This window comes from Pholis gunnellus, assembly GCF_910591455.1.
Source record: "Pholis gunnellus genome assembly, chromosome: 19".
Lineage (NCBI taxonomy): Eukaryota > Metazoa > Chordata > Actinopteri > Perciformes > Pholidae > Pholis > Pholis gunnellus.
In genome coordinates this window covers 1,257,342-1,281,483 of record NC_136546.1, presented here as the reverse complement: position 1 = coordinate 1,281,483, position 24,142 = coordinate 1,257,342, and the positions used below count along the sequence as shown (strand labels likewise).

The window sequence follows — 24,142 nt, the reverse complement described above, 5'->3', positions numbered from 1 at the left end:
GGCGATTGAAGCTTATAATGAGGCCCTGGAGATGTCTGACTTAGACTCTATAGCTTTCTCTGCTTACCACCTAACTGACGGGGACTGCCAATCAGCTGCATGGTAAAATAGAGTTTGTAGGCTTCAGTGGAATGTAGTAGCCAGGCCTGTTGGCTGAGACATGTTGAGTTTATCGTAGTCTGTGAGGCTCTTTGAAACAAAGAGCCTCTATCCATTTCTAATGGAGATTCCTCCTTTCCTGGTTTTCATCCATTGTTGAATTCCATGTAGCTACTTCAGTTTCAGGGTTCTGGTATAGGGCATGCTGGCTCACTGTCACACTGCCATGGCTTATTAATGGGACACTTGAATAGAACAGAGCCATTATATTATTAGTAACCCCCGTGCTCTTCCTGCTATGATTCGCTCACTGTCCTCTGAGGTAAATTCTTATCTTTGAGCTTGCAGAAGATATCCAGTTATTTCAAATCAAAGGGCAAAAAGTCATGAGAAGTTGTGTTCTCATTAAAGTCAAGTCTCTTGTGATTTTGTCAAATCAAGTCTAAATAACAGTAAACTCCAACTGAAAGGCATGTTTGTTAGACAGTGTCTGACTCCTCCCCCAAAAGCTTTCCAGCATATGACAAGTATGCCCACTTCACTGAGCAATTGAGCAGGTGAGTTAGCAGGGTTTTCTGTGGAACTAGTTTTTTTGTTCTTCACACAAATACCTCTGTCACTGTTTGTATGTACAGATGAGTGCCTCACTGTGAATGCATAAAGGTAAAGAAGATTTGGATTTCTATTGCCTCTCTTGGGCTCTCAACATGGTGACTTCTGGGCCGGCGGTTTGCAGCTAACTGTGCTAACAGCGCTAACAGTGCAAACTACTGCAAAACTGCTGACAGAGTTAAAGCTCTGTTTACACTTGCACCGTGGTTCAAGCGCTCAACATGCTGTCTGTTGCATTTTTCTCCCAAAAAAAAGGCAGACAAACTAAATGTACTGTGAAGAAGTGTAACCTGTAAAACGCCCTAAACCAACCACTACAACAATTAGATTTAGCTGGCAAAATATATATTTAAACATAAATGTTTTAGACTTCCTGTTTCTAGAGCATTTCAATAAGAATTGGCAATTTTTGTAAAATCCCCAGACATAGTAATAGTGCATATATCAACTAACTATTTAAGACACATCTGAAAATAGCTCAGAGGGTGTTCACAGTGAGTACCTGCAACACTTTAGAGGTGCACGACTAAGCACTGCGACCACTTGCTGGCTTCACCAGGGGGAGTCTAAACCAAGCTTAACAGTGTTTACCTGCAGGTGAACCAAAGGGTGAGTGCTATGCTGCCACGCATCAGCTATCACCACTGTGTGAGAGCAGTGCAGAGCGGCGACCGTGAGCCAAGCAAGCACTTGTGGCTGGCCCGGCTATTCAAACAAAGCACAGAGAAGCTCGGATTCATTCTCTGCTCAGGTAGACATTACATTAGACACCATATCTTTACATAGCAAATATTAACACCCTGTATCCCTTATACTGCACCTTCAAGCTGCCTTTAGACGAGGTAGGGCACAGAGCAGAGTGCAGACACTTGCAGAGGCGAAGCGCAGCACAGACTTCATTAAAAAGTGTCACAGAGCATCTTTTGGCTTCTATGCAAGAACTAAAAAAATGAAGTAGTAGCAAGAACAGTCCTTTGTGAGGAAGTGATTAGCCCGATTCACCACGGAGTGCAACACACATACAGCCTCTCAATGGCTTTCAATATGTTGACGGTGAGCCAGCGCCTCATAGCTAACGGTGCTAACGGCACTAACTACGGCGAAATTGCTGACAGAGATAACCGTGTTTACCTGAGGGGGAACCGGTGTGTAGGAGCTACGCTTCCACGCTCACATGCACTAACATGCACCAAAGGGCACAAAGCAAGGTGAAGCTCTGATAACAGCGCACACAGAGGGAGAGAGGCTTCATTCTCTGCTCAGCTAGACATTACTCTTCTATATATTTACATAGACAATAGTTTTTTGGTTCAGAATGTTAAATACGGCTCTATTAAGTATTTGAAACACTGTATTTTTGACAGAGGCCATTAGCAAGGTGTTCCTCCTGTGCACAATTAACAATTAATTAGCAATAAGTCGTTCTGATTGAGTCATTTTGGTCTCATGCCATGCACTCTACCTGAGCAGCGTAAAAGAGTTTGTAATGACCCAGACATTCGCACAAATAGATAACACACAGAGTGAGATTCTTATTGCCCCGGGTGGATTGTTCATGGATCAACTGTATGTCATGGTGGAATGTTTGGTGACCGTAGTAAATATAGAACTTGTTCTAAGTGTTATGGTTGAAGAGTGGAACCACTTTCAGAACAACGCTGACTTCAACTCTGTGGTTCACTCTAGTAGTGATTGAAGAGTTTTTTTTCTGTGAGAGAGAGAAACTTGACTCTTTAAGAGGACCGTCCATGCCTACTGTGCCATGGAATCATTTAAGGAGGGACGTCATAAATGCAGGGATTTTCTGTTCCCAGCAACAAGAGCTGGATGGATACTTGAAGACTCTGACCTCCTCTGAGCGACCAAGGCTATTCTAAATGTTATGATAATAACCACAATTTCTCTGTTCAGTCCTTCACGATTCTTTTCCCACTGTATTTGAGTTTAGCAACATAATCTGGTGTAAGCGCGATTCATTGTCGTGTCGTGCCCTGCTTATTTGAGGAACTGCTTGGCGATGGGTTTATTTGAAATACCGATCGAGGAATGATGAGGCAGGCCTGAGAACCAGCTACATGAAGAGTGTCAAAATAAATCCAGTCCAAGTCTCAATCGGTTCATTTGGCTCCTTCAGTTTGTTGGTTTCTCTGATATAATCTCTGATATTTTGTTGTCCTAAATTGAGGTTTAGTTTCAGAGGGCAGGTATGTCACCATCCCCAGTCTCTTCACGCTCACCCTCGCAAATGTGAAGTGGTTTTGATTTTGATCAAACTGGACATGCGCACACTCGTGAAACAAGTATGAAATGTGGCTTAACATTAACTGTCAGTGGAAGGGAGGAGGCCCCTCACAAATGCAGCCAGGCACATCATGCTCCAGCTCCAGTGCTTAGCATTTGAAGGGTTCACACTGGATTGTTGTTGATGGGTGATTGGAGGAGATGGACACAATGCTGTGGAAAATATTCAGCTGAAAATAATGACCTGGAAGCCTGGAGCAGATGCACTCTTAATACTTTCCACTTTAAAAATCTAAATCCTTCCACTTTTTGAGAATAAGAGTGGTATAGGGTTGGGAATGTACTATATTTTCCATACTGAAACACACTGTTCAGCTGTCTGGTCAAATAACTTCACAACCACTTTGCAAGCTAAATTAAAAAAGGTCTGAAATGATCCCTCTTTCCTGGAAAGTCCCCCCTGTTCATCTGTATATTTCCTTGAAAGAAATGTCACCCAGCAGATGAAATGCTAACCAGATGTTAAGCTGCCATTGGCAGAGGGTGTCCTTTAACTCATAATGGCTCAATATCGCACAAGTTATAGCAGTGCAGCTCACACATGTCTCAGCTGTATTTGCTTTAAGCTCTCCCGGCGAAGGCAAAGCTATCTCTGCTGATTGTATAAGTCACTTGTTTCCGTAAGAGGATGGAAAAATGTCACGATCATGCTAGAAAAACAACCATGACATTCCAGGGGAGAGACAAGGCTTTAACAGTATATATTTGTGATTATCATACCTGTCTGTAATTTGTAGAAAATTGCTAATAATCAAAATATGTCTTGTGTTTCCTTTTGTAATTGGATCACATGCTCTCTGGAGATGAGGACGTACGTCTGCAAATTGTTTTGCTGGATCAATGTGAAAAAAGGGAAAGTAAAATATTTGGTTACATAATAATAAAAAACTCACAATAACACAAAGAACAAAATTATACAAATATTTTATGAATCTAACAAAGTGATACATCCGTTTGGTGCAGGTATATGCCACATGAAAGTACAATTTCAGAGCACTGTAAAAAACACTGCTTTCCAACATCACAGTCTAATGAAGCTCTAGCGTAAGTTCAGACAGGAAGACTATACTCTTGCATGTCTAAGCCCGTAGCTTATTTACCATACATCTGCCATCACTCCTCATGCAGGCACACTCATCATTTCCTTGCTGTTATTGTTTGGGGCTGTCAATCACGATATCAGCTGTCTAGATCAGCTGGTCTCTCAGCACAATGACACAAGGACATCGTTAGCCTATCATCTTGCTGCTGTCTCTCTTAAATATGATTGTCTCTCTACCTTCAGTATGTTCAGGCTGCAGTTGTCCTGTTTTTATCCATAAATCACCAAACACTATTGTGTACTTACATTATATATAGAGGTATTTATATGACAATAGCAAATGCAGTGTTTTTTACATTTTCTGGATAAAGTTTCCACTGTGGACAGCACTGAGCCAGCAGTCTGTCCTTGAATACAATTACCAAGTATTAATAGGGTGCCTCAGAAAATTTTATCACAGGAAAATTAATTTTTCAAAATCTGTTATAATTCCTTGTATATCAATGCTAGACTGTGCAGGGATAATTTGAAATTAAACAAAATCTCAACTAAATTACAGGTACTGAAAAAAATATTGTATTCATAGTTATAAGTATGTTTGAGTTCTTATCTTTACTATTTTTAAAGACAATAATAAGAAGAAAGATCATTTTTCTTTACTGTTCTTTTCCAGTCTGTCCCTCCAAATACAAAGGACTATAAGTGAGATGAAGTCGGGCTCACATTTCATTGACATTTGATATTCTCCAACAACTGGAACTGTAAAATCATCACAGCCAAAATTGTGAAAACAGCTGGACTTGGCCTGCAAGCTGAAGCAGATACAGAATACTAGATCTTTCTGTTAAATATCCAAACAGATCTGTCCACAAACACATCGAGGCCTCTCCTTTCCCACCGGAACCTGCCCTGCATTACTACCTTGAGCTGGTGTTTGGCTCACGTGTTCAGGCTCTGGCTCTCTTCAGAACTTGTCAGCGGGCAGACTGCTTAGTGGTCGGTTTGTCCGGAGCACTTCTTCAGGTGGATGGGTACTTCTTCCTGGCCCCCGTTTCCAACTTTCTTAACCTTATCCTTGTCTTTACGGTTCTGAGATGTCCCGCTGCTGCCCTTTGACGAGACCGTCTGGCCTCTGAACAGCTGTGCTCGCTGCTGACAAAGGCCCACCTTACTGAGGAGGATGAATACGTCCCCCATGAAGGCTTTCGTGAAGATGGCGTACAGGAACGGGTTGGCACATGAATTGAGCGGGTAGAAGAGCACTAATAAAATCTTGGAGTTGGAGACGGTGATGAGCGGACGGTCCAGCGCGGCTGACATGGCGTAGAAGGAGATAGGCGCCATACACAAGAAGTCAGTAAAGATGAGGACAGCCATGCGCTTGGCGATGTTGGTATCCTTGGATCCAGAACGGTAGTGAGGGTTATGCACTGCGCAGTAGATCTTGAAGTAGCAAGCACAGATAACAAGAAAGGCCAGGATGTTGAGGACCAGCACTGACAAGATGTAGACCTGAGCCACTGTGGACTGGGTGTCCATCGGGAGACAGATGCTGACCTTCTGGTAACTGCTCACCCCAACCAGTGGGAGCAGGGCCAGTAGGAGGCAGAAGATCCAGCCGCCTAGCATCACGGCTGCCGCATGGTGCAGACGCAGCTTACGATCCAGCCGCATAGCAAAGGTGATAGCGTACCACCTCTCCAGAGTGATCACCGTCAAGGTGTAGACAGACAGCTCGCTTGCGAAGACCGTAAAAAACCCTGCAAGTCCACAGCCAGGGCCCGTCTGCCAGTCTATGGCATGGTTGAAGTACTCGGCTCGTGTGTGGAGATCTACAGAGGCGATAAGCAGCAGATAAATTCCCATGCACAGATCTGCAAAGGCCAGGTGACACATGAGGAAGCGGGAGACTGAGAGCTTGTAGTGGCTGGTGAGCAGCACCAGGAGCACCACCACATTTCCCAGAACAGCCAGCATACTCACAAACCACACAGACACTCGCAGGAAGCCAAAACCCATTATGTCCTCACAAGGATTGAACTCATCAGGCACTGGTGCACATGCCACCTCCTCTCCCTCCTCACACACCACATAATCGTAACGACTGTTAAAGTCTTGGCTGGTGTCCTCCTGGGGGTTCTTGAGGGTCTCTCCGAAACCCACATCCTCATCTGGCTGGCCCCCAAAATAGGCGTGGTAGTGGAGGCTTCCATGGAAGTCACCTCTCCTCCAGTCTTGGGACTCTCTGTGGCTTCCGCCATTTGGATCCTGGTCTGGGATTGTTTCCTCCACAACGTCCCCTTGGAGGGAAGGCATGCCAACGGGCCCCACAGAGCGCTTTTGATGCTGGTCGTAGAAGGCAGTCAAGTTACAGATAAGGTACTCTACAAAGCTGAAAAACACATACAGTTTGAGTTTATAAAGTAATACTGTGGTCCTAATTTAGGCAAAAATAAAGAGGCCTGGCTTCAATTCTCACTCACACTCAAGCGTCAAATCACATAATTTCATTTCTATATCCAGTTGAGGAAAAGTGGTTCCTGTTTTGAATGTCGTTATTAGTCTGGCTCAACCTTTTTCCTACAATAACAGCAATGATGGCATTAATTATGGCAACACTTTAAGAAGTTATAGATAAACACGTCAGAGAGTTAATTCAATCCCTACCAAGATCCACACTGTACAACTGCAGCTGCCCCACTCACTATGGTAGATAATCCAAATACACAAAAACACAAGAACATTGTATTTGACGCTGTTTGTCTTTCAAACACTATGGACACACTTCTTGTGGTGCCTCAACTTTACTTTTCTGACTCTTCTAAGTACAGTACATTCCTAGAATGCAAAATTAGAAGAATTGACGAACGCTCACCTTCGTTTTTTTTTTAGGTTTTTGAAGCCGCAGCAGTGGCTGGGGTAGGTGAGGTTGGCGATGGTGAGGTGCTTGAAGGTTTTGATTGGCGGCAGTTTCTTGAGGGCCCAGGCATCTCGCGCCTTCAGCTCCCGGAGAGAATCAACACCGGTGGTCGGCAGGGAAGTGATCCCTGTTAGGGACACGTCTCTTTAAGACAGAAAGGAAATGAAAGAATTTAAGAAGATACAATTAGGTGCATGAACATAGATTTTTGTTGGTGGCTCTAATAATGGCAGAGTGGTCATGAAAGGAAAGTGGAGGGGGCCCCATAGTCCCCTCCAAAGCATGGGACTGTTCCTGGCAACATCCCAACCCCATGCAGGGTTCTTCAAAGGTTTTTATTGATTTCCCAAATGCGGGATTTTTTCGCCAGGAATGATGCAATGTGTGCATGGGTCAAAATTAACAACACAATGAAATCCAATATATTGCTCTTCTTTTTCATTGGAACCATACTATAAGTCCTCTGCACGGGCCATGGCAGTGGTCAGTGTGTAGTCTATGGAAATATTGGATTTAAATGCTGATTTTGCTCCATTTTGTCTTTCCAGGCAGACATAAGACATCTGGGGGACTTGTCCCCAAATGTTTATCAATGACTGAAATATTGAGTGCTGAGGTCACAAATGGGGCTAAGCTATACGTCCTTGATACATGTGATAACGTACAATTTTCAGAATAATCCCATCCTGTAAGAATGCACTTGATGCTGCTAAAAAACAACATTGAATAGAAAACTTTCTTCTGCTACACAGTACCTTTCCAGAATCTGTAATAAACATACTACCAACAAATCTACAGAGGAGCCAGACATGATAACACCAGAGATCTCATAGGTGGATTAATCAACACCCTCCATCTGGTTCCTAGAGTGAGCTCCTTTGTCCTTCATCATCTTTAAACTATTACATGTGGTATTTCTTGCGCTCTGCCGTCATGTCAAAGCCAGCTCAACCTCATCGGGACGGAGACATGCAGGGGATGGACGATCTCACTAACATCCTGTGTGATCCTGTTATCAGGCCATTCTACTCAGCACCGGACACTCTCCCCCTTCCAGGGGCCAAGTAGAGGCCACATTTTCTCTCGCTTTCTTTAATTTCTGAGCCATTAAACCTTTAAGTCATTATGCTTATTAATGTAATTAAATAAAAGAAACACAACCCAAGGTATTTCATATTCACTAAGAGCCCAATTGTTCTTTTTTAGCCCCAGTTGCTCTCCCCACTTCTCTGCCCGTTGCTCGTTTTTCCTCTCATGGGACACATTGTGTAAGGCTGTAGAAAATTAATTAAAAAAGCAGCACAGACTCTTAGTGTCAGTCTGATTTTGTCATTCCCAGATGTTTAACTCATGACCTCATGAAAGTGACCTCACTCAGGACATGTTCCTCAGTGGAACAGAGGAGGAAGACCTGCACACGAACCCCATTTAGCTACCCAGACACTTCATGGCTAGATCAGAGCCATAACAGCAACTAGATAGCCGTGGTAAAGGGTTCTGGCAATCAAACACTTTTAAAATGGAGATTCAGCTTGAAAAACCTAGAGAATGGCAAAAACAATGACAGTATCAGAGAAACGTCGGAAGTTTCTCCCTCCCGCGCTTGCACACAATGCGTTTCAGATTTCCTGGTCAAAGACACAGCTGTGGGGGAATGATTTTACTATTTGCTATCCATTTCGCAGACATGTCTCATCCGGTTTGCACATTATGAACGAGGAAATTGTTAAAATCTATCTTGACATGGTGTGAATAATGAAATTACCAAACTAGGCCTATCATTTATTAATTGATATGAGTTTTTAAAATGGGTTGCTTTATGTAAACCAAAATGTTTAACATCAGCCAACCTTAGCTTTCCTTAATTAGTGGTCATACCAGACCAAGTAAGCTGTAGCGGTACAACCCCTGCGTGTATTGTACTGAGCAACGGTGTTTTATTGCTTATGAGTTCAACATTTGATTTGGTTTTCTTCGTTTGAGAGCTTTTAAGTACGCTAAGCACAGAAGTGTGTAACCAAAACCATCCACTAAGATCCAATTTAACAAATGTATCAATTTAAATTGTCACTTCCGCCCAGGTCTGAGCCTAAGTCCACTCTTTGTATAATTTTTAAAAAGAAAGTAGTCAGCTCAGTAACGTTAGCATGAAAACAGGGTGGAATAAGCAAGGTAAGGTTAGCTGGCTAGCTAGCCAGCCGCTAAATGAGAAAAAAAGAAACAACTTAATGCTCCATTTACACAGTCTTGTCATTAACATTGATTCACCAGACTTTGTAATGTCCTGATAGCGTTAATGTCCAGCTCGCAGAAAGGAGTTAACAGGCTTGTGCTGTGCTGTGATTGTAATGCTACACAGTGGTTACTGAAAAAGTTCAAATGATAACCGCTGTGTGGAGAGGCGAGGAGGGGGTTTGATCAGAGGGCGTAAACATTCTTCTGTTTTATGACGTAGATTAGTCCCAAACAGTCGTTTCTACTAAGAATTGGCTCTACAAGCCGAGGGCTGATTTAAAACCATAGACTGTATAGAGCCATTTTCAACTATGAAATGCAGATTTTTATAAACTTGGTAAGAAATATCAATATTAATGCCAGCATTGATGTGTTTCATCACAGCACAGTCATATCTTTTAGTTTAGCTTGAGTGTGTAAATTTACCCTTTTATAAATATATTTAGACAGCAGATTAGGATTGTCATTGTCATTTTACATGCTAATAACACTAGGATGATGAAATCTCCAAAGACTTATCACAAAACATCCCATAAATGGATGTAACTGTGGCTCACCTCTTGGAAATGAGTTCTATTGTATGTGAGATAAGAACATGTGTCACTACAAACAGGTACTTCAGGTATACTTACAGAAGCATGGGGCCGCTGATGGTGCCCGCAAAAGCCTTGTCATCCATCTTAGTAAGATACATATTCCTGTGAAGGTCTCTGGACAGGAAAGCACAAATTTAAGTTTATTAGTAGAAAAGCTATCCTTCTCATTTCAATCCGACTGACAAAGGCGAGGCATGGCATAATATTTCCCCAAGCCTCATCACCGCAGAGTTCTCTGTTTATTTTTTCTTATTTCGGGGGTGAAACATTACAGAAAAAGGCCTCACATACATTGTTGATTTAAATTGGACAGTGTGATGGTGTTCTCCTTAAACACACTGCACCCTCACTACACCATCACCCTGAATCCCTTACATCTAATGAGGATAATAGACCTGTGAGGGGTGTGTTTGTCTTGGTCAGGGTGCGCTGGGATCAGTTGTCCCCTCTGAGCAGATCAGGCGCCAACACAAACGTCCGTGTGCAAAGACTCACAAGTCACTGACCAATGGCTTAATTAGGCTCTTATATGGACCCGGGATGTGTGTAGGTGTTGTAAAAGAGGAGATTGATATCATTAATAACTCATATCCTGAATAAACAGGATTCCGGACCAGCGGGTGACAGGAAGAAAGAAAACATGTTGCGTCAAGAGCAGAAAAGGAAGCACTGCTTAACTTTCTCTTAAGGTACTGAGGCTATTGAATATACAAGTGTGACTGTAAACTGAACTTTTAATGCAGACTTCCTGATTCACACTTTTGGAAACATATTTTCATGAGAATATATTTGTATGAGAACTTCAGCTTTCTATTCAAGAGCTGGGCTTAGGCTCTTTTAGAGTACATATGAGAAGGCCTGTAGAGACGCTACTGTGATCCTGCTGCTTTTGTGGTGCCATTTTTGGTAATGCGATACATATGCCAGATGTGCCATGCAGAAATGGTTTAATTAATCCAGACAAAATACAGAGCAAAATCATTTTTCTGAGAAATGTATGACCTCTCAATCGACTGATTCTGGTGTCACATATAAAAAATAAAATAAAAATGTGACTTGAGAATTTAATTTCATAAAAACGCTGTTGAAACAGTGAATCATACATTGAGACATAACTAATGTAATACACAAGTAACAATAGCATGACACTGCTCTGATTATTCAGTGTAATAGCGTGTCCATTCGTATGTGTCTGAAACTGCTGAACAACATTAAAGGAACAGTTTATTATTTTGGGAAATATGCTTATTCAGTTTTCTTGAATTGAAGAGTTTGATGAGAAGATTGATACCACTCTCATCTCTGTATGATTCATATGAAGGTCACTTAACGTTGATGTCAGCATAAAAACTGGAAACAGCCGAAATAGTCCTGCACATGACATCCAATAACACTACAAGTTATTGTCGTAAGACTTAGGTGTGGAATAAATGAGATATCATGTATTATTAAGTCAGCTTTCGAGCTGTTGGTAGGTGGATGTCGTTAACTTTGGACAGAGCCAGGCTAGCTGTGTCCCCTGTTTCAAGTCTTTAAAGGAACAGTGTGTAGCATTAGGGGATCTATTGGCACAAATAGAATATAATATTAATAAGTGTCTTTTCTTTAGTGTATAATCACCTTAAAATAAGAATTGTTCGTTACCTTACAATGAGCCGTTTATATCTACATACAGAGCGTGTTCTCTTCACTGAGCTGGCAGCCATGTTTCTACTGTAGCCCAGAAGGGACAAAACAAACACCGGCTCTAGAGGGGACCATTCATGTTTTTGAGTCGGCCACCTAAGTTCTCATACACACTAAATAATACCAAATCACACACACTGCACATTTATACTAAGTCGTCTAGTCTCTCGATCACTCAAATCCCTTTAACACTACATGTCATTCACCCATTGACAGCCATTCATACTGTACATTCATTCATTCATCTACCACCATCAGGATCTATCTAAGCGTTGGCACCCATTCACACACAGATGGCACAGCCGGGATGGCAGGAGCCGGGATTAAGCGGTTGCTGGCTGTAGCCTCATATTTAGCGGACCGACATGAGTGGTTTCTTCTCATCTAACTCTCATTTGCCTAAATGTCAAATGCCAATATGAAATACCTACACTTGATCTAGCTTGGTTCCATTGAAGGCATGATGTTGGATTTCTCTGAAGCCATTTCCATACAGCATCCTGGAACAAAAGCAGAAGTCAGTAATATCAAGATAATAGCACTGATTACAATATGTCTCTTTAGATTTAATAACCAATCTACTGAATGAAAATATTTTCCATGTGTCGATGCCTCATCCATTTCTGCGCAGCAGTGACAGAGATAAGTAGGACCTGCTGATTTCACATTCTGTGGCGAGGTTTCATCTGTCTGTGCAATTTTGTGGTTTTTAGCCCAACATTTTCTGTAACATTCTATTTTGTGGAATAAAATTGCAGTCCCTCTTCCCTCCTCGCTCCCAAACCTAACCGCATACATGTGATTGCCTGTTGTGTTTTCAGAGTCTATGTACTTGTTTTTTCTATCTTTAAAAGATAAAGTGAGTTCAGAGTGAGGACATCTTTTTAAACATGAGGTCATTTTGCCCAATCCACACTTCTTCTAGTGGCTATTTTAGGGTTTAGATTGGATTTAGGGATAAAGGACACTCACTGTGTATTTACTACATGTTTTGATCTAGTTCACATTCCCCTTGTGTATTTTGTATACAAGTGTATGACACAAACATACATGTAATTGCATGAAGATAAGCAGTTATTTTTCTGTACATTTATGCATGTGCATATCTGCATGTGGTTGCTCCTGCACATACTGTATCTTACACTGTCAGCACGTCACTTGTGATGCCACGGAATGAGTTGGCTGGAATCTCTGTGATGAAGGGATGATCAACAACCTCCCTGCAAAGGAAGACACCGAATGGAGAGGAAATTAAGTTGTGTTAATAATAGAATAAGAAATACCTTACGCTGGAAAGTGGCACAGGGAGGGATGTAATTGATTAATGTATTCTCAAGTATTATGTCTCAGTAGGAAAGTTAAATTAGATGGATTGGGTGTGAGTGAGTATAGATGCTCATTTTGTGTAGACATTCAGAGGGCTATATATGGAAAGGCAGATACTTATTGACAACAAAGATGCTCAGATGCAGAAAGCATAAACTCATCTATAGGGCCCATCACACAGGACGCGCCGCAGCACGAAGAGTCGCCTTGGCAAGTTGTTGAAAATAATGGGTTTCAGAGATAGTGGCGGTGTTATTCTGTGTAAAAGGCCCATTATGTGACATTTTGTATACAACACTCAATCTAATTCTTGAAGGGAAGTGGTCTTGTTAGTAGTGGCATTTCTCAAAATTGAGACCACATTTCCCATAATCCCGACAATGTTATGTTCCAAACATTAATGTTGCTTCCTGCCCCTCCGTCTTACATGGAATACAACAGATGGTAAGCATCGAAGAGGTGATTTCATACTTTATTCCTTTTGACATTCTTAAAGTAGTATAAAGTATAGTGTGACAGTCTTGTTGGTTTATGATAGTTATGGCATTAGTGGCAATTAATTGCTGACATTAAAATTCCACACGTAGCAGTTTTAACTAGTGTGTTAAGTTTGAAAGTGGTAAAGGTATACCAACTTACAGTATGAAGTTCATGTCATTAGAGTGGATGTGGCTCAAGTCAGGGAAGAAAGAGAGGCCGGTATTGAAAATTCCCCTGAATAGCAAGAGGATAGAAACAGTGAGGACATACAGTAGACACAACAGAGACTACAAGCTCCTATAAGGAGAAAAGGTACATTATAACAGCCTAATGCAAAAGTGTAATGAGCATTTCTATTACAAACATATTCCTTAAGATCTGAGTTTGGTTTCAAAACATATAGTTTAATAATAACCAGCCCAATTCATTTACTGGCACAGTCATGTGTGACACCAAGTAGACCAGTAGTCTGGTTCCAAGCCAGGGGTTCATACAGGACTTATAAGTCATCATGAGTCTTTAACATTTTTCTAAAAAGTTAAGAGTGTGCATTCACTCTGAACTGGACCTGTACCACTGCATTAAACTCAAATGAAGCATGACTCACTCTTGCCCATACTGGTACACACAATGTTACGAATAGATCACAATGTCTAAATCATTGCCAGACGTAAGTATTTTAAATATATACAGCACGTCTTTTTGGATTACCATAATGTTGTCAATATGAAGGAGTCAATGACAAAAACAGTACAAGTTCAAATAAAAAAACATGCAATGAAAAATACTCACAAGTATTTGAGGTTTGGGAGATTTTTAAAGGCTTCTGGGTCAATGTAGGTCAGACTTTTGGCATTACGTATCTCTCTAAAAGACCAGACAAGAAACAAATGTCTTCAAAATGCACTTACACATAAAAACAAAGTCACTCAGAGCATAAGTAAGTACTAAGGAAATTATTTGGACACATTCAGAAACACACACTAACAACTTGCTGAGAGAACAGAACGAGGTGCATGCCAGTGTGCAAGAGAGGGGAAAGTCGGTGCAGACAGCCAGGGCCGGAAGTAGAGTCCAATTAGTGTTTAATTAGCGTGTTTACTCTGGTCCGCCCTGGGCTGGACCCAACACCTCTCTCTCTGCCGTGTGAAGCCATGTGGTGCTGTGGAACATGTGTCCTGGCCCTTCTTCACACACACCTGGCACCCCACACTCAGCCCAGCAGACAGACAGGGTCAGGTCAATGGAAGTCACTGAGTGGGAGAGCTTGATCTTCCCACTGGTGGTGTTAAAATACTAAAGCTACACTGAAATATCTGAGAGCAGTTTATCAGTGAAAATAACCGTGTCCCAGTCTGTCAAGCAGTCTCCAACAGCTGAGACAAAGAGGTGAGCTGAAGAGTTTGAATCTTGGTCACAACCCTTTGAACTCCAGAGGGTCAATCACACAGTGTGTTGTCAATTCTATTTCCTTTCACTTGAATTCTCCATTGATAAAGTTGGTTTCTGTGGGTGGTCTTTTCTTTGGTGCCTTTGGCTGGTCATGTGTGACAAGGTTTGCACTCTTGAATCCAGCCTTTCTAAAAAGTAGAATCAGGTTCATGTTGCCAAGTTAAACGGTACCATCATCACATACCGTGAGAAAACAGCCTGCACAAAAACGTATTCAAGAAAAGAACACAATCATTTCATATATCAATGATTCGATCATTTAATTGGGCCAATGATGCTCTAATGACTGAATTGTTCACTTTAAGTTAATGTTTTTCACACATTGTCACATAATGTATCCTCTTTGTATATGAAGAGCCTCTTCTAGTTTTTTGTCAGTGCAGCGGTCATCATTTCTACATGATATCGATGTGGTCATGTTAAAGCAACATTTATTGGTTGTTTGGCCACTTGGGGGCAAATAACAATGACATATTATATCCTCATAAAGGTGTTAAGGTGAACGTATTAGCAAACTGTTGACTATGTAGTCATCCAGCAGACATGGGGTAACGTTAGCATTTACTTGGAGTTGTGTTTCTGGATAGCAGACAAATGTAAGTCCAATATTTTCTCTCCTTTTATCTGTTCTTTGTCTCCACCAACTCCTGAGGAAGAGCTGGCTCTTTAGCTGCTATGCTCCACTCTGTTCACCAGCCAGTCGCTAACTGTCCTTGTCTGCTGTTAGGTGTTGAGCAGGTAGCATACCGTGTGTTTATCAGAGCTGGATCTTCTGCTGCTGGAAATGAGGGTTATGAGAATGATGAGATTAAGCTGCAGCCTGTAAAACCTAAACAATCTGCTCAGAGACACTATTAAGTTCCGTAGAGCTGAGGGAAGCTGCTGAGTCGGCTAATGATTTGTAACTACATTTACATTGACACATATTAATTGGATCAATGCAGCTTTAACTACCCACTTTATTTCCTGTGGATGACCCAGACAAACATGCTGATGTTGCTGCTGGAAAGATAAATACCTACTTTCCTTTGTGACCGTTTTTTAAGCACAAATGACCAAAAATGTTGATGCTTTAATGAACTTTTTTTACAGGTTGAACATCATGACATTCACATCACTTGCCAACAGATGATCAAAACTGAGATTCATCTATTTACTGTGTCAGTAAAAAGCAATAATTCTTGACATCGGTGGTTTCTCTTGTTGGTGGCATGAAACAAACTTCACCCAGCCCCCTCTGAATTCTCTGCTTCGACTGCAGTCTTGGATCCACAGCTGCTGTCGGCCTCGAGCAGCCAACAGGAAGCGGAGCATTAATTTGTGTCTGACCCTGAAGGAAACCTGAGAGAGATGCCATTATCTGATGTATTGCACTACACCACACCAATCAGTGGCAAATAGGCCCCGGAGATCCAAAATACACCCCCAGAACACGGATTCAACCCTCAGCTCGCAGTTTGAATTATTGTTTCTGTCTGTGTTTTGATGTCTGGAATTCAGACATTAATAAAGAAAGACAAAAGGGAAGGGTAATTAAGATAAAAAGGACAGCCACGTGATAAACCAAGTCATGTCCAATGAATCTCTGTAGCTACTGTCTCAAATGGCTACACGTGCACATATTTTATACAGTAATTGAAAAGTGGAAACACACAAACTGCTGTGTTACAAAGATACTGTAACTTGGAACAAATCATTCACATAGGCAGGAAGTCTTGCAGTAATATATGTAGCGCTAGGAGGTGTTCTGCTAGAAAGTGTGTGGTCCACCCTGAGACCAAGACATAAATCTTTATCCCATAATTGAGAATAGAGTGCACTCCAAGACTTTTCCCCCTGAGCTGCTTTAACACGATGAAGAAGACAAGGAGAGGACCCACATACTGGCTGTTGTTCAGCCTCTCTGCTCCTAACATGCTTATTCTGATATGTCTGTTTAGACCAGGATCAGAAATAATGGATCAGATAATAAGATATTTCACCAAATTGAATTGTTTCGCATCTAATTTGCATGCAGTGATTCCCACAACGGTATTTTTTTGTCAATTTCTTCAAGTGGGAGTGAGGTAAAACTGCTCTGATGAGGAGCAGTAAGTGGTGTGCAGGGAGAAATAAGCTTCTAATGTGTTTCTTCCTTTCTTCCATTTGCTGCCGGCAAGGTTCAGAATTAAGCATTTTTGTCTCCAGAGAGCAAATGGATCAATAAAGAGAGTGCCATTTTCCTTTAGTTACTCACATATGGGTGATTTTCTTCAGGCTGTAGAACGAATGCCTCTCCAGCCTCTGCAGCATCACGTCCACTGATAAATATCTAAAAGAAATACACAGAGTTTATACCAAATCTGAAGTGCAAATTGCCTTTGATAGTATCAAAATAATGATGTTTTCTAACCATCTGTTTAACTTGAAAGAATGAAGGTACTGTGAAATATAAGACATGCTTTTAAAAAAAAGAGTTAGTGTGTGGCTCTCAAAATGATCCTAAAGCCTGCAACTCTTTCCTGAATTTATCAACCCACCTGGCCTAAAGCCTCCAAAGTCACGGGTAATTTTACAGGTATGCACCTCACATATACATTACCCAATCATCACTCTGCTCCAATTTGTTATTACTTGGTAACAAGAATGCTCTTTAAATAAACCATGAATTTAGCACTCGATCATCCTGAACAATCACTAGATGAAAACACAACGTATGTTCTCTTTACTTATATTATTTATAGTCTGACTAAATCTACCATGCAGTCATATTATCTGGATAGAGAGCACTCCTTGCTGCTAACAGAAAACTTCTCATCCACCTCCGTCTTCCTTCATGCATGACTTGGACGCAAATGTCGGACTCAGTGGCTGGGGATCAAGTGTGTATTTTAACTCTACACATCTCTACTGGGAATCTAAAATCACCACACACCCAAAACGCTGTGGAATACCTAGTCAATGGCTAAGCCCCGCTGCGGTTGAAGGACCAACATTCCTATTGAAGGAACGCATTAGCGCTTCCAGCTGTGATTAGGAGCCAGCAGTGATGCTAACCAGAGAGCATATCATCTGCTTGGGTGGGAGACAGAGAGGAAAAGGGTGGGCAGTTTGGAACCGGGGTAGGTTCTCACTTTTTAAGCAGAGCAGTTGAAAGGCAACAGGTGGATGAGAACGACTGTAAAGGGTTTGTGTTTGAATAGCAGTTAATAAAAAGTGTACGAGCCTTGAATGGAATAATTCCTCTGAATAAATTGGCACTCACATCCTGGAGATGTTGACCATGTTGGCAAAGGCGTCTTTTGGCACCGATGACAGACGGGTCTCGAAAAGCCATCTGGTTGGAAAATAAAGATGGACATTTTAGTAGTCACAAACACATTTTACTCTCAATGTCTTCTAATGGCAATTAGCAAGGTGTTCTTTGACATTTACTAGATATCTTGGCAAATACGCTTCTTTGCTTTCTTGCAGAGTTAGATGAGAAGGCAACTCACATCTGTAAGGTGGGCTAAATATGTAGCTAACTAGAGTCAGCAGATGGTTAGCATAGCTTAACTGGAAACAGCTGGTTTGTCCAAAGGTAACAAAATGTGCTCACCCGTACCGTAATTGACACATGTTTTTATCTGCTAAAAAAAGTGTGATAGCAACATATTGTGGTTTTACGGTGGGTAATATGCTAGACTACTTCCTGGTCAGCAGCTCTTCTTGGACTCTGTTGCATGGCAAGAAATAGTCAGCCCCATACCTTCTTGTTTTTACACTTTTTGTACAAAGTAGATATGAGTGAGGTGTCAGAAGGTGATCTAGAAGTGCAGATAGGTGCTTTTTGTTAGTGTGGTACAGAGCAAGACTAGCATTTTCCTTCAGTTTCAAAGGATTCTGTTTTCAAAATGTAAATTTCAAATCAATCATTTTTGTCTTTACAATTTTCCAATAACTCTCAACAAGAGGAGATCTAAAGGTAAGAGAGGAGAAAAAAAGGAAAGACAGATAAAAGCCCAACACTGATACATTTCAGAATCAGATGAAAGTTGTTTTTTTTAAGCACATGTTAAAACAGACTCCCCTTTAGGAACATGGGAAAAAACTAAAACTTGGATGTGACTGGACCTGAGCTGGCAGCCAAATTAAACAATGTCTGGGTCTGTTTAGAACAATGTTTCAGAAAAGGTTAGGACCTAAGTGTGGGATACAAAGTTACACATTGTTCAGGATAAATTAGTACTCAGTGTTACAGATACACTGTGAGAGCTATGTACTGAGACAGAAAATATTTACAATCTCGTCTATACTCCTATATTGTATCCACAAATCAAACTGTTTAGCTTTTTGCTATTTTTGAGTAAAAGGAGAAATTGTTCAAAATTGGAAAAAAAATCTCAGAGAAATAATTTGACATTTTAGGAATTACACTTTTTCAATTGTTGCTTACAATCAGATGAGAAGATACATGTTACACCCTTATCTGTACTGTAAATAGCCTATAAAGCTATAGCCAAGAGATGGTTGGCTTTGCTTAGCATAAAGGCTAAAAGCAGGGGGAAACAGCTAGCCTGGCTCTATCGAAAGGTTAAAAAAAACAGCTGCTAGCTGTAGATTTATATTTAACATACAAAAATCTTCTTATCTGACTCCTGGCAATCAAATAAGGTCTTCTCCCAAAAACTTAAAAAGTAGTCTATATTGTTGGCACTTTTACATAGCCAGTCAAAATGTGTTATTTCTTTCCTGTGATCTTGCAGCAGATGCTGTTGTGGTGGATTTGGGAATCACAACATAGTAATAGAGGAAAGAGATAAGGATGGTAGCCACATGTGTTGATGTCATGTTGTTTCTCCAGAGCCAGCCTGAAGGACGATGCACATTCAGAGTTAGTTCCACTGCATCCTGTCTCAACTGGCAACAGTGTGTGCAACCATTTGGAAACAGGTATAAAAAGTGACTCAGCCAAAGCGAGCATCTTCACGCACCTTTGGTTGATCATGGGAACAATAGACTAATTCAAAGCCTGAGATCTGGCCCATGGGTCTGAATTAGGTTCTCATGGGGTGGGGGTTTAGTCAGTCAGTAGACACGGGAGCACAGCACGCTGCACGCGCTCTGACAAACTCAAACAAACAGTGGGACACAGAGCAGACCCTGATACCAAACACCCCTGTCAGAGCCGCGCCGTTTCACCACCGCGCTCAAACCCAAATAACGGCATGCATTTTCTCCCAGGAGCGCGGGCAGAAGACCAATGAGCCCATCTCGGAGGCTTGAGGAGAAAATTACTCCCCCAACTTCTCATTTTCGATAGAAACTCGAGAAAACACACAGGATGGGAATTGAGTTTGAAGTGGGGAGAAGCCATACAATTCATAATATTGCCAGCGTTGGATTGACAGCATAGCTGTGTTTACTATGGGCTCCCTCTCCTGATGTGTAATGGTCTATGGGGACTGTTAGAGAGGGTCAGTTACATACTCGGCTGCACATTCAACCTCCAGTGTGATTCAATGTAAACTCATGTAGAAATGCTTTCTAAAAGATAATTCCCCAAAACATAATCCGTACTGTCCTCTCAGTCAGAACGCTTGGATATGCAACACACAGTTACCTTTTTACTTCATTTTTCTGTTCTAATCTTGTGTGTTCTGAGTGTACAATAGCAAGATAAAACTAAGTTGTTGGTGGTGCTGGACAGTGATTACCTTTTAAATTAGTTTTATTCTAGGTTGTATAAAATACAAAATGAGTCGCCTCCTAATTCCGTGAGGTAACTACTACAGAAGTAACAGTAACAATTTCCATTGCACGATCCATTGGTACAAATTAATAGCTGGGGAACTGTCAGTATTTCCAGTAATCTCAGCTCATCATGATCAACGTGCCACTTCTCATTTTACAATTAATCCCAGTGCTCATCTGTTACCATTCAGGAAACAGCATTTTCACTCCTTCAGTCAATGTTATTAGATGAGAGGTCGAGGGACATCGAATATAACGAGTTATCACATGTTTGAACTCCAATCCAAAAATTCTGAGGTTTTTCAAAGACTGAAACTGCTGCGTTTTTTTTTTCCCTTTTCCCTTGAAGTCTTTTTTTCCTCTTAATTATTCTCAACTGGTTCTCCCCGGGTGTTTGAGAAATGTGCTGTTAAAGGTAAATATTGTATTTGAATGCATCGTCCAGACGCAGTCAGGACTCACGCTAGGCAGGCTTTTAAGCATGTCTGTGCTTGCCTTTCCACCTCTCTGCCTCCCAGTGACACATGCACTAACCTCCACACACACAAAGGACTCCAATCTCTAAGTATCCACACATGCATACTCACACACAGACACGCACAGGCGTCTGCTTTGCTGGAACATATTCCTCCACAAAATTATTTTTAACCAGACTCTTTCATTGATGAAGCAGGGGTACAGCACAAACCTCCACCAATGTTGAAAAAAAGTTGGAAAAGGAATATATTTCTCTTATTTGCTTTTTGACAGAGAGTTAGATGAGAAGATTGATAATGAGAGGGGTATCGATCTATTTGAATTAGTTGACCCAAAGACAAGGTTCCTATCATGTGATTTTTGAGTAGAATTTTGACCCCAACGAAACAAAGTCAAGTGACTTTCTAAGCATAGTCCGTGGCTAAAATCTTGGCCTAGCTGGAGTTAGTAGGGCTGGACTGCACAGGCCTGACCAGGGCAGCAGGGCCGTTCGTTCCTCAGTGTGTGTAGTGTACGACAAAATCAAACTCACTCACGCCTCATCTGCTAGGACATCCCGCTCAATACACAGTCTATTTTGGGCTTATTTCTCTCATCAGAAGGGTTAACAATCCCGTACTTAGTGGCATGCTTTCATGTCTCTATCCTCCTGGAGGGTTCTGGGTAAACTTTGGGCAGGAATGTGAGGAAATCGTAGGGGACATCGGGGCACGTGGTCAAGTGAATTGGGGCAGTGATCAGGAGATAATTTTATGTGATCGGTGCTGTTGGAGGCGATGCAAAGTGATGTTTGGGATTGAAGGATGGAGGGATGTTTATTAGTGAGCCCTAGATCAGTGCTTTTGAGGAATGTTGTGTAAGTGGAACAGTAAGGGAGAGTATCAAACTGGTTATTTTCACAACAACTTCATTAAAAGTTCAGCTAATACAATGTAACAGTACAGAATGCTGATTTAAATGGAAATACCCTCCAGTTGTGTGTTTCCACACATGGCTCGGAGTCCTTCTGAAGGGCATGTGTTTCCATCACTCAAGGCCATGGCAAACTGGTCGCTCTTTGTTGCATCATTTCTGCCCTGTACTTAAGCAAATTAGGAAGCGTAAAAGCCCTGCTACATTTTTCAGAGGTGACCCTGACTTATTACATCATGTTGGATCCCAGGATAACAAGACGACAGATTGCACACAGATCAGCTGTATGTTATCATTATTAAAAAAATATTTCTGTTGGTTTATTTGCCCTCTGCTAATAAGACACATAGCCTCCTCTCCACTGATGACAAGGGTTTTATTATTTTGGATTATCATCTTAGTACATAAGTGAACGAAGATGTAAACCTTGGATAAAACTTCTCTTTTCTCCCCTTTACACTGTGCATCATATAGATTTCTGGGTGTTTGTCGGACAAAATAAGCAGCTTGAAGGTGCCATGATGGGCTCTCACAAACTGTAATGGGGATCCCAATTTTCTGACATTTTATAGTTTAAGCATTTATTTGAAAAAAACAGAAACAGAAAATCACTAATAAAAGTAATCATGTTGCGTCCCTAGCTGGCAGTAATATTATTATACTATCAAAGTATATACGGTTACTGGAAAGTGGACTGGGTGTACTTCGCTATGCGGTGTATATTGTAGTCTGCTGGACAATAAGATGAGACCTTTATCTAAATAGTGTGTGTCAATGCTAGCTTAGCTGTGAGTGAATTAGCATACTATTAAGAAACAATAGGCTATAAACAAACATCAAAGTTGAAGCTGAATGAGTAAATGTGAGCAGGTGTGTTTGTTGTTTTTCAGAAATGTCTCTTGTCCACAGAGCATGCCTGCAGTACGGGCACTGTAAGGACCCTGAAATGTTCTGTCTTCTGTGAAATCTTCTAAGTGGACATTCTGGGTTGCTTCTCTTTCTCTCTGATACTGTCTCTCCCTCCATCCTCAAATATCTTGAATACAGTTAACCTACAATTGCAAGATTTAGGGACAATTGATAATGTGATATTAGATATTGTACTGTAAACCGTAATGATGATTAAAGAGGCAAATGAAAAACTGCAATTAAACCCAATACACCCACAAAAAAAGACTATATATCTGAAAAATGCAGGTTGTCTTTTTTTTATTTTTTATTATGGTTCCACTGGTGGAATAATGGTTGTTTTTTTGTTTATGATATGGTTCGAATGAATCAATAATTAAAGCCAATTATAAATCATTCAAAAGTTTAGTGTTCCTTTAATGTATTTCAGATTGGCTACATTCCACATGAAATCCAGTATCAAGTCACCCTGACACCGTTGGAACATAGCTTACTACATACTGCTGAATATAATACCTCAAAATGGAATAACTACTTAACATCACAGACAGCCGCACCGTCCCTCTGGGGGCACTTTGAAGCACTATTCAAGAAGTTATAATGATTTTTCCTCGTGGTTTACTTTACATTCAAAATGCATGCAAAAAGCAGCAGAATCACTTTTGCAGATGCCTTTTGTACGCCTACTTACAGTGTCTCCGTGCCTGCAGGAAACCTGGGGAGAATACCAATGTCAAAGCAGGAGATTGTGTGAGTCTTCCACTCAGAGCACTCGCAGACAGCAGGGCAGGAGTCAGCCTCCGACGCTCCGGGGCTGATAGGGAGACTGACGAGCGTAAACAACGCGCATGTTATCACCTGCATGCTGGAGGGCTGCTCGCTGTCAGCTTCGGCTCCAAATATCCCCAGACTGACTTCTGTTTTTTCTTCACAGTCTTCTTGATGTCCACAACAACACGTATTTATCAATGCAAGTGAAGCAGTCTGCTCTGTGGTGTTTGTTTTTGGTGTATAATCCTCAGGTAGAGACAGTGGTGTGCTCAGTTCTTGACAGGGCCCCAGGAGTTGCTGTGAGGCTGTGAAGGTGGAGATGCTGTAGGACGGACAGCTGCAGTTCTGTGCTGGGTTTAGAGGTGGTCTACAACTTGAGGGGAGGGTGGACTTCTGAGGCACTCTTGTGTTAGACTCGAGAATAGTTTTGGTCTTGTGTTATTGCATTCAGTTCTATACAGTGGATAGCATAGTTATATTTGTCCAATTATGCCCAATTTATATATTATACTATGTAGCTACTATAGTCAGTTAACATAAACTGTTCATTTCCCTATATAGCTTTTTTCCATTATTTTCTTATTAACAGTTTGGCTTTTCATGTGCGAG

General features: G+C 41.3%; 1 protein-coding gene across 1 annotated transcript; it reads right to left on the bottom strand.

Annotated features, from left to right (window-relative positions):
* Window positions 1–5,044: 5,044 nt before the first annotated feature.
* Window positions 5,045–23,626, bottom strand: tshr (thyroid stimulating hormone receptor; the record flags this gene model as incomplete). Its single annotated transcript, XM_079179968.1, has 10 exons — window positions 5,045–6,446; window positions 6,930–7,118; window positions 9,842–9,919; window positions 11,923–11,991; window positions 12,634–12,711; window positions 13,457–13,531; window positions 14,090–14,164; window positions 16,986–17,060; window positions 17,994–18,065; window positions 23,454–23,626. 10 exons carry the CDS (start codon window positions 23,624–23,626, stop codon window positions 5,045–5,047), a joined length of 2,286 nt encoding a protein of 761 aa, XP_079036094.1.
* Window positions 23,627–24,142: the final 516 nt, after the last annotated feature.